The sequence below is a fragment of the Lactuca sativa genome, chromosome 6, assembly GCF_002870075.4.
Source record: "Lactuca sativa cultivar Salinas chromosome 6, Lsat_Salinas_v11, whole genome shotgun sequence".
Taxonomy (NCBI): Eukaryota; Viridiplantae; Streptophyta; class Magnoliopsida; order Asterales; family Asteraceae; genus Lactuca; species Lactuca sativa.
In genome coordinates, this window is record NC_056628.2 from 18,123,610 (window position 1) to 18,134,814 (window position 11,205).

The 11,205-nt window shown below is 34.3% G+C and overlaps 1 protein-coding gene across 1 annotated transcript; it reads right to left on the bottom strand.

Annotated features, from left to right (window-relative positions):
- Positions 1–6,418: 6,418 nt before the first annotated feature.
- Positions 6,419–9,375, bottom strand: LOC111906088 (RNA polymerase sigma factor sigC). Its single transcript, XM_023901830.3, has 7 exons — positions 9,120–9,375; positions 8,682–8,824; positions 7,939–8,415; positions 7,425–7,655; positions 7,155–7,295; positions 6,875–7,075; positions 6,419–6,767 (listed from the first exon to the last, which is right to left on the bottom strand). Exons 1-7 carry the CDS (start codon positions 9,214–9,216, stop codon positions 6,480–6,482), a joined length of 1,578 nt encoding a protein of 525 aa, XP_023757598.1. The 5' UTR covers positions 9,217–9,375; the 3' UTR covers positions 6,419–6,479.
- Positions 9,376–11,205: the final 1,830 nt, after the last annotated feature.

The window sequence follows — 11,205 nt, forward strand, 5'->3', positions numbered from 1 at the left end:
ATTGAGTTCAACTCCAATTTGGATTTCAATTATAAGTAAAAGCAAAGATTTCATGATGATCTTCTTAAGTTGCACACCAACTGTTTGTGGAAATGCCCCAATGACATCAATTTGTTCACGCCCCAAGCTGGTTGTTTCTTGTTTCACAGCTTCACCATAACGAAGATGATGATCAGATGAAGATGAACATGGTAGACAGAGAGATGTTAAGTTTGTGTATGTGTTTTTGAGAGAGTGAGATATGAAATTAGAGTTGGATTCCATTTTCTTTGACAGTTTTGCTTCACCACTTGATGTATTTGGTGTTGATGATTTCCAGCTATGTGGATTTAAAGATAATGAATCCAATGAATTACCAGATTAGGATTTGGACAAGTTGAATCGTGATGAACTTGCTTGAATAAAACCAAGAGAGAGAGAGAGAGAGAGACCTTTTGCATATTATTTCATTTTTTTTCTTTTAAAAAAAATAAGTGAAAACATCATAAATGGTCCATGTGATAGTGAAATGACAAAAATACCCTTCAGTTAACGAACAAAACTTAACGGAATTAGCAATAAGGATTAATCATCAAAAATTTTGAAAACATATAGACCATCTATGATGTTTTTAAACCACAAAAATTAAAATTCAGATTTTAAAAAACCATAGGGACCATTATGATGTTTTTTCTTTTTGGTTCATCTTTTTTCCACTCGCTATTTTTAACTTCATAAATTTATAAAGGAGGGAGTAGTTAGGTGGCGAATATTATATTGAGTTACTTATGCAATACGCTTTGCCAATTGGCATTTGCAGTTTTACACGTGGGGGTCAAAATTGTGAAAGTGGTTAGGTAGGGAAATATGTTGTAAACTTGTAATTTGTAAACTATGCCAGGGTAAATAAGATCGGAATATATGGGGTGTATTATTACTATCGTATCCATCCCCCACCCGTAACACAAAAAAAAAAATCTCACATCGACCAACATTTTTTAAGACTTTTTTCTAAAAAAACATTTAGGATGCGATTGGTCTAGAAAATTGTTTTTACATTTTAAAAAAAATATTTTTAAAAAGTAAAGTTAAGTTCTCATTTTCATTTTTCAATGAAAATTTTAGAAAATACGTTTGGTTGAAATCGGTGAGATTTTCATTTTCCATCTTAGACATTTAGAAAACTATAAAAGTCACTTTTTGAATTTACATACAACTTGAAAAAATAAACTTAGAAAACTTTGGAAAATCAAACGAACCAAAACGTGTTTTATAAATTTTCGTTTTTCTTGAAAAATTTTCCACTCTTACCATTCCATTATCCCAAAAAATATCTCACCAAACTATTTATTTACTTGTTGTCAAAAAATAAAAAGAAAAAGAAAAAACTACTCATTTACTTCAAAAAAAAATATCTTAATAGTTAAATATTAATTAAAATAAAAACACTTCATTCATTTTAAATAAAAACAATACACTTCGCTTCCTTTTATCCCCATCCCATCAGACATTCTGCCGATGTGAGCCTCCAAACCAACCCCGTGGTTGCTTCTGTTGCCGACGGCGATGAGAACCACGAGATTGACGTCATGGTTGTTGATATTCTCGATTGGGATCTCACTATCTTCTCCAGTCTCCATTTTCTTCTATTGTTGCGTCGCCGTCGCCGCTCCAACGGCTGTTTCAACTCACTGTTGCCCTCCAACCACCGTCGGTCACCGCAAGGGTGGATAAGTTTGGGTATGAGTTTAGTGTTGGATGCTCATGTTATGTGTGTTGTTGATGCAGGTCGTGGGGTGTGTGTGTGTGTGTGCTTTTGGGTTGGCCGGAGATCGTAAAAGACCACCATGGCAGCCAACCATGGTGGTTGCCGCCCATGCTGCTCTTTCTGCCGCCACCAGCCACCGTGAGTGGTGGTTGTGTGTGTGTGATTTGGTGTGTGTGCGTGTTTTTTTATATAAGGTTTTATGTATGGTTCTTGGCCAGGAGTTAAAGAAAACCTGCCACCACCACTGTGAGGTGGTGGCTGCCACCTCTTGTCGCCATCTTGGTGGTTGTTTTGGGCATTTTTCCTTGATTCTTTTGGTGTTAGTGTGTGTGTGTGTGTGTGATGTAAAAACTTGTATGTGTGTTTGGATTATTGGAATTATCACTCGAACCGTCACCGTGTGCGAGTGGCTGCCGCCACGAACCGCCGCCAACCACCATTGCCCAAGGTAGCAGTGGATGGTGCCTGATTTGTTAAATATATATATTTATTTAATTAACTAATCATCTAAATTTAGGTTGGAAACCCTAATTAGGGTTTAGAAAACCATAATGTCAAGAAACCCTAGTTTTTGGAGTTGGTCGAGACCTGCGTTAAAGTTGTTAATTAAACTTTAAATAATACTCAATAATTCTATACAATTAACTTAACACAATATTAGACTTAATGGATTAAGTCTTTAATGGGTTTAGTGTGGAACACTAACCCTAGTTATCATTTTATGCGAAAACCCTATAATCGGGGAGCTCTATTTGGACAATGACTGGTCGTGTATTCGGGCTGTCGATTTTAGTATTATTTCACCGAGAATGACTAAGTCAAAACTTAATTAGTCATACCATTAAGTGATTAAGTCCTTAATGGGTTAAGTGTGCTTACTTAACCCTAATCGTCATTTTATGTGAAACCCTAATCGTCATTTTATGTGAAACCCTAATCGTCGTTTCATGTGACATGGTCATTGTTGCAAGTGACTATAACCTGTGATCGAGTACTGACTCAAGTATCTTTATGTTGGTGTTTGGAATTGTGTTGAAGCTGGTAGAGTCCTTCATTGCTATAGTGGTTATCTACGTGCATATCGTGGTGATTTTTACCTCATTGTACCCGTGGGTCGAAGGCACCAATATTGGCCCACTAGTTTTGATTATCTTCTAGTAGAGGGATGCCCTAGGGACTGTATATAGTCATGTAGGATAAACTGAGGACTCTTGATCTAAGCTCTCTTACATGTTCATTGTTTGGTTGTGGTTCTAGAGTAGGATCACATGTCCGAGTGACTATCTCACCACTGAGTATATTCGGCCATGCATTCCTTGGATTATTGATATTTAGTATGATGTTATGCTATAGTAATCTGGTAGATATGTGTTCTGGTATTGAGTATGTTGCTATGCTGTAGTGATCTGTTATATTTATGTTTTGGTATCGAGTATGCTGTAGTGACCAGTTAGATATGCCTCCTAGTATTGAGTATGTTGCTTTATGGTAATAACATGTAGAACTGTAGGTTATCTGTGCTTGCTGGTTATCATCTATGGAATGTCATTAGGGGATGTCAGTGGTCATGTAGGATAGTCTGAGAACTCTTGGTCTAGGCTCTCTTGCATGTTCCTTGTTTGGTTGTGGCTCTATAGTAGGACCATCTATTCGGGTGGCTATCTCACCTCTAGTTACTTATGGTTACGTACTCTATGGGGGTTAGTTGGTAGTAGGATTGTATGTTGTGAGAGGATTAGTAGGCAGTAGTGAGTTGTATGATTGTTGTTTGCATGTATTATGTGCTTAATTGAACCTGATTTTTTATATGTCGACATATCGTGTTTGGTTGGGTTGAGGCGGTCCTGCTTTGTACGGTAGGCCAAGATACCCGGTGCATGTCGGCTGTAAGCCGCAGGCACGAAGGCTCGAGAAGAGCGGTAGGGTTGAGGCGGTAGGCCAACAAACCCTGGATATTCCAGCCCGATGGCTGATTAGACCTGTTTTATATCGGCATTCCAACATGGGGTATTCCATCCTGAGGATGACTGGACCCGGAGGTTGATTGGGTCTGGGGTATTCCAATTGATGATTGCTTGGACCCAACATGATTGATTGTATATTTGACCTGTTTATATGGTGGTATTTTTGGGGGAAACTCACTAAGCCTTATGCTTACTCAATTGTTTACGGCTTCAAGTATCATCGGTTATTGTTGGAAGGTGAAGGTGGGACTGTATACACTCATCAACAACATTCAAGATTTTGCGTTTCTACAATACTTTGATTTTTAATAAATGTAATTCGGAATAAATAGTTTTCTTAATTAATCGATTAATAAATTGGGAAGTTTTTATCCTAATAAAAATGAAAATTTTTGGTTGTGAAAATGGGACGTTACAATTTATTTACTATTAACTAATTAAAATAAATTAATTAACATAACAAATCATTTAAATAAATATCTTTTCAGATCTGCTTCATTTTGTTATTGCATGTAGCCCAAAAGGACATTGTTATTTATATTGATATTATCGGGATTTGTTATGACTATGGACACTAATCTCTATCAGTATGATCATATGAGAATGATAAAATGTAACAACAATTATGAAGCACTGGATTGAAAAAGGGTTAAAGATTTTGATTGATTTTTGAGTATTTAAAACCTTTTTGAATCAAAAGGATTTAATTATGAAGATGAATTAATTGTGATTCTCATTAGAACCATTGATTATTTTCAATCCGATGCTCCAAAATTGTTCTTACATTCTTATGTTGTTCAAAATAAAATAATACAAACACTTTTGCACTTCTTGCACCTTTTTATCATGTTTTTGTATATAATTTTGCATATTTTATGGTGTGCACATTAGGTTGCATTTTTTGCACCTTTTTATCATGTTTTTTAATATCATTTTGCATTTTTTTGTCCTGTGCACATTTGGTTGCATTTATTGCACCTTTTTATCATGTTTTTGTATATCATTTTGCATATTGCTTTATACATTTTGACTTCATAATCTTGCATTGCATTACACCTTGGGACTAAACTTTAAATTTGGTTATGAGTTACTTTGTGTGAAAGATTTTTAATTGTTAAGGCATAATGCAAGAAACGGGGCTTAGAATGAAAAAAGAATTAAGAAAAAAACGGAGAAAATGATCGATAGTTAAGTTTTTGAAGGCAAAAAGTGGAGAAAATGAGGAAAATAATTTGACACAACCATGTCCCTTTTGACATAGCCATATCACTTGAAGAAATCGTAAAAAGACATCATAATTTGGAATGACACGACCATGTCACCTTTTGATATTTGCATGAAATGGTCATGTACCATGTAACTTTTTAGGCATAACATGATAAGGTTATACTAACCTTTTGTTTTTTTTTTCCTAAACATGGATTATTAGTTTTTTAAGTGTTATTTTTAGAAAAATTAGGCTGGTGGGAGTGGTAATACACTTGTCACGGTCTACGTAGGCATCACGTTAGATTTGTCACACCCCTTTAAAATTTTGTCATTTACATGGCACAGGTTGTCACACGTGCCATGGTATTTTTTTTTAACTAATTAATTAAAAAAACATTTCAAACATACTATTTTTTTAAAACTAAAATTTCATTAACTTCAAAAAAAAGCACACAATTACACTTAAAAAACAAAACACATTTGAAATTAAAATAATACACACTTAAACTTAAAAAAATAACACACTTGAAATTAAACTAATACACACTTAAATTTAAAAAACATAACACACTAGAAAAAAAATAATAAATAAATAAATAAAACTTGAATTAAAAGACAACGAGTTTAAATTTGAGCAAACTTTGGGGGCTGCCTCACAATTTGCTAAAACCCAACAAGGCAAAAATCTTTGTTAGTTTCAACACGTTAAGCCTCGAAATCACTCTCTAGCAAAATATTTTCATTTTCACCATTTTCAGCTTCATGCATCACCCTACGAAACACACTATTAAACTGAGTTGTAAGTGTGTTTGTGTGTCCCCATTTGTAGTAGATTTTTTCTTTACCTCGAGGGACTAGAGCTCCGTGGTTGTATTTTTTGGTAACTCTCCTCCAAAAGATTGTCGTAGGTAGGTTAATGTGGATTAGATCTTCTGTAACATCAACTCATGAACGAGCCAACAACATCTTTTCTTTAAGGGACCAAACATGAACCATACGAGTCATTAGCAATGATGTTTTGAAGAAGATGAAAATAAGAAAGTTGTGAAAATTGAATTAAGAAAATTTAAATGAGATGGAGAATAAATAAGGATGATCGTATTTATAGTTGAAGATTGAGGGTTTAAAATTTGAAATTTTGAAAGATAAAAAAAAACAGTTACATTTTTGAAATTAGGTGGTTTTCTGAAAAAAAAAATGTATTTTTTGAAAAAAAGAATTTGAGTTAATGGGTAAAAAAATAAAAAGAAAATCATTTTCTCTCTCATCGGTAAAACATCACCAAGGTGCGGCCTGGTGAACACCGAGGTGGATAAGATGCCGAAGCCACTCCGATGAGCCTTAGGAAGAAAAAGTTTCGAACCTTGTTTTAAGATTGGGACAAATTTCTAGTTTAAGAACTCTTTTTTTTTCAATTTTTATCTTATTACCTTTGATAGACCAAGAAGGTCATTCTTGTCTTTTGAAGACTGTTTAGAAACAATTACCAGAACAAACGTTGCAACTTAACAAAGATCACATTCAAAAAATGTACAAGAAACTCGTTTGATATTATCTTATTACATGTACAGATAATGTCTAAAACTTTGTAAAGTTTCTTCATCGTCAACTTTTAGTTTTGTTAAAGCTCTTCTTTCTATTCTTCGAATCCATTCTTTGCTTACACCATACAACCTTCCAATTTCTTCAAGTGTCTTCCTTTGATACCCTTTAAGCCCAAATCTTAAAGCCAACACTTTCCTCTCCCTACTGTCCAAATCTTTCATCCGACTATATATTTCATTAATCATATAATTCTTCATTAAGTTTTCTTCAGGAGTCATTGTCGTCAAATCAGGTGTACATTCCTACACAAAGAACACCCAAAAATGTTCATTTTTCAAATCCCATATACATTTCAAGAAATAGTGGAGATAATTTTGCAGGTATTTTCTATTTTAAGAAACACACGTACCCAAAACTTTGCATCAATACCCTGTCCAAATGGTTGATTGATGGAGCCAACAACTCTAAGGCATTTGTTAGCAGATTCAATCTTAGCCAATGAAAGACCTGTGAATTTGGCAATCTCACAAGCATTTGGGCATCTTCCATCACCATTATCGAGTGCTTTTCGAGCTTTTTGTATCCGACTTATAGCCTTGCTCATTGTGAACTACAAAGATACAAAAAAGTGTGAATTCACAACTTCAAAAAGGAAGAAAAATGATGAATGGAAGAAGAGAATGACATACAGGAATTCGTATCTCTCTAGCATGACGTGATAGCAACATTAGCAATGATTTTTTTATCCAATACTGAACATAAGTTGAGAATTTGTATCCTCTACTTCGGTCAAACCGTTCTGCACCTTGAAGAACACCAACATTTCCTGCCTAAAATTCTGTAAGCAATCTTTATTGACTAAATCGATAGAATTATAAAATTACAAGTGCTTTTCTCTACTTTTCCAGTTTTCTATGTAAACAGATGCAATAAAAAAAAAAATAATAAACAAAGAAAACCTGGATTAAATCTTTGAAGGCTATTCCTTGACCATTGTAATTCTTTGAAAGATAGATAACCAAAGATCGTGTACTTCTCAAAAGCTCATCCCTACAACACCACCCGAATTGCAAGTTTTCAAGCAACTCTTTCTTGTCAACTCCTGCAGCTTCTGCCCAACTACTAAAACTAACCCTGGGCCCCACTTCTTCTTCTAAAATCATTCTAATCCTCTCCAATTCAGCAACCATCTGCATATTCATTAAACTAAATGAGAAACAATACGGATCAAAGATTCTTACAAGTAAAAGGTCTGTTTGATAACCTCTGAATGATTGGAATCATTCAGCATTCTGAATGGAATCAAAAGCCTCTTAATGGTTAAGGAACCCTACCTTCTCTTAACCATTAAGAGGTTGGAATCAATCAAACACTAAATGATTCTATTTTATCAAACAGACTCTTAACAAATAGGTTTGGGACTAACAAAATGTGACATTGAAAAGTAATCTATTGGAGTTTGAAAAGTCAAACCTTAACACCTTGCGATAGCTCTGCCTCGTTTCTAGTGAATTTGAGTTTTCCAATTTTAGAATTTGATGATCTTTTTGAAGAAAAGTTGACACGTCTTGAATTTTTACGGGTGATGGGTTGTGAGTGAAATTCCACCATACAAACATCATTGGCTTTTGTTGATGTTCTTTCTCTTTGTGACTTTCTTTTTATCTTTCTTGTAGATGGGACAACGGGCTTGACAGTTTTTTCGGTTATAGAGTTAGTTGGAAATGGGTGTTTGGGTATTTGAGAGAAAGAAGTATGCAAAAACTTTAAAGCGCCAAGCTTTTCTAATTGAAACAATATGTCTTGTTCTAGTGTTACCACATCTGAATCAGCAAATGTATCCTCCAATGCAACAAGATTTTCCAAGAGTAATCTATATTGTGATATCTTGTTTGCTTGTAAGCTTGTAAGGAATGTTAATTTATCCTCTCGTAACAAATTTTTAACATTCTGAAAGATCAAATGATAGAGTAAAAAAATCAAGAAATAAGCATAAACTATAAAGAAAGGTTTAAACTTTTGACATTTGAGGTCAAACACACTAATTAGAATTAAGCTTCATGGTTACTATAGAAAGATATTGGTGTTGATTAATTTCTATGTAAGTATCAATATGGACTTTAACAACTGGTATGTTTGACCTCAGTGTCAACACTGGTCATTTTTCCCTGTCTTTTTGGAATTCGTGCAATAAAATATAAAAAGGAAACATTTACATTGCGAGTTTCTGAGTAATCAATGTCCAAGATTCGGGAAGTAGATGAACATGTTCTTCCACTAAGAGGATCACTGTAAGAAGTCTCACTTTCCATTGATAGAGATGCCCTCGCTAAATCATAATGGATGTCTTTGCTTTTAACTGTCAAAACAAATTCAATGTTTACAAAAGAAAGTAAGTACTAATCGAAATAGAAATTGGATTATATGAAAGAAAAGAAGTAAAGATACATCTTCGAGATTAAACAACACTAATTCAGTCATGAATTGAAAGAGTATCCATTCAAATAATGGGCAAAAAACATCTCCCTTCTAGGGCACAACAGCTAATGACGAATTCAAGATTGTTGAGGTACAAATCGGAACAATGAAAAGCTACTGCGATTGAAGATTATGATGTGCGAAATGGAGGAAACGTTGAGGTGATGGATGCTTACAGGATGCATATGTGGATGACAAAGATGGCGAGTTGGAAGAGAGACGAGGTTGAACAGAAAGAACCCATTTCAAGTTGATCCTGAAACCCACACCCATGGTGAAAGATACATCAAAAAAAGAAGAATCGAAAGATGGAATTGATAAACGAAGTTGGTTTTGTTTGATTTTTTCAAGGCGTCAGCTCTTGGCCACTGGTTCCCCATCTCAATGTCATACATTAAAAAAGGCTTCCAAAGATTTTCTCTGACTGGCTGACTGCTGCTTGATAAAATATCTTGGTTAACGAGAAATAGGATGATTGTGCATTGTGGCATTAGTGGTTGTACGTTTATTTTTAATTTCGCTATACAATTACCGAGTTTTGGCTGGACCCGAAAAAACAAACGCGACATCAACAACCAGTTATTGAAAAATGACCAAAAAAATGTAAAATAGTTTTTGTTTTGGATTTATTTAGTCTTTATTATTATTATTTTTTATAAAATACGCCTTTATATTTGACTTTTTATAATCATGAAATATTTTTGACCGGTTATACCCGTTTTACCACTCATATATGATTTTCCCTTTGTTTTGGTGAAATAAATTACACATGTGGCGTTCATATGGCAGATTACATAGATAGGGACGTATTACATCCATATTAATTAAGATGATAACGAGTAATTAGGGTTCATGCCTCCATTACACCACTCCACTCTCCCCATTCATCTCAAGCTTCTTGAATCACAATCGCAATAAACCATATGACAGAATATGCAAATCCAATCTTGGATGTACACTATGATGGCACGTTTGCACCTACCCTATTGGTGTATTATGATGCAACCATAGCTTATGTACAATACATGGGTGTATAGAAGTTGACCTTCCCTGATTTCATCTCCTTTCTTGAAAAAATTATTAACAGCAAGTGCAAAGATATGTATTATTGTCTACATGAAGTAAGTTTGGTTCAAGGATTGCATGTCGTACAAAATGAGTGTGATTTTAATGAGTTTCCTAAAGCTGCTAAAGGAAATAAGAGATTGAATTTGTATATGGATCACTATCATGAACCTTTGTTTTATTGGATTCAGGAGGAATAAACAAACCTTGAGGATGATGTTGTTTCTATTAATGATGTTGACTCCATTTTAAAAGGTGGTGAGAAATGTGAACATGAAGATGATGATGAAGTTATATCTCTTGAAAGAAACTTCAATGATCATTTCCTGAACAAACTTTGTCCGATAGAGAATGATCGTCGGTTAAAGAATATGAGAATGCAAAATGACCTATCTACCTAAGACATGATCATACTCATGAATGGAACAAGATGAAGCCTCGATTAGGTATGAAATACTATACTAGTGTTGAACTTAAATACTCGCTTAGTTGTTATGTTGTAGCAAATGGTTATGACTTTGGATATGAAAAGAATGACAATAATAGGTTGTTAGTTAGGTGTTGTTAAGGAAAAAAAATCCAACATGCCCTTTTAGATTGTGTGTTTAACATCCAAAAATTACAATTACTTAAACTTTTAAAAATTCTATTTATTTAATATAAAGTACAAATCATTTCACCATTTAACCAAAACCGTTATCTTTAACTAGAAACAACCATACTAATAAAATTCAACTATGTTCCAAAAACCAACGATCTAAAGCAACAGAATAAAGTCAATCAAGTCAACACCCATAATAAAACATCAGGTCGTGCCCATGTGTATAGGCATGCCTTTCCTTTCCCTTTTTCGGTGCCTGGAGATCCTAAAATAGTTGTTTATAGGGAAAGGGTAAGGACGAAGCTTAATGAATTCCAACACAATATCAGACATCAGCAATATGTATGTTACATCTACCACACAGGTATATCAAGATGCCATCAACTTGTAATCTAAGCATAAAAATCAGATAAACAAACAGTACAAGGCACTTACTAGCTAAAGTCTAGCATACCACTACTCTTACATCATGACACACAAGGATATACACTTCAACACATGGTATAATGAGGAAAATCACATGAAATACAGACCGAGAAACACAACAATGCTCTCACTCCCTGCACCGATCACCTCTGTGAACTGAGTGGCACCAA

What these genes read in the sequence shown, in the direction of transcription:
- LOC111906088 (XM_023901830.3), bottom strand. Translation starts at nt 9,216, where the DNA reads ATGGGTGTGGGTTTCAGGATCAACTTGAAATGGGTTCTTTCTGTTCAA. An exon ending in AGCTATCGCAAGGTGTTAAG is followed by an intron (nt 7,656 to 7,938) that starts GTTTGACTTTTC and finishes ATGAATATGCAG; the next exon opens with ATGGTTGCTGAATTGGAGAG. An exon ending in CTAGAGAGATACGAATTCCT is followed by an intron (nt 7,076 to 7,154) that starts GTATGTCATTCT and finishes GTATCTTTGTAG; the next exon opens with TTCACAATGAGCAAGGCTAT.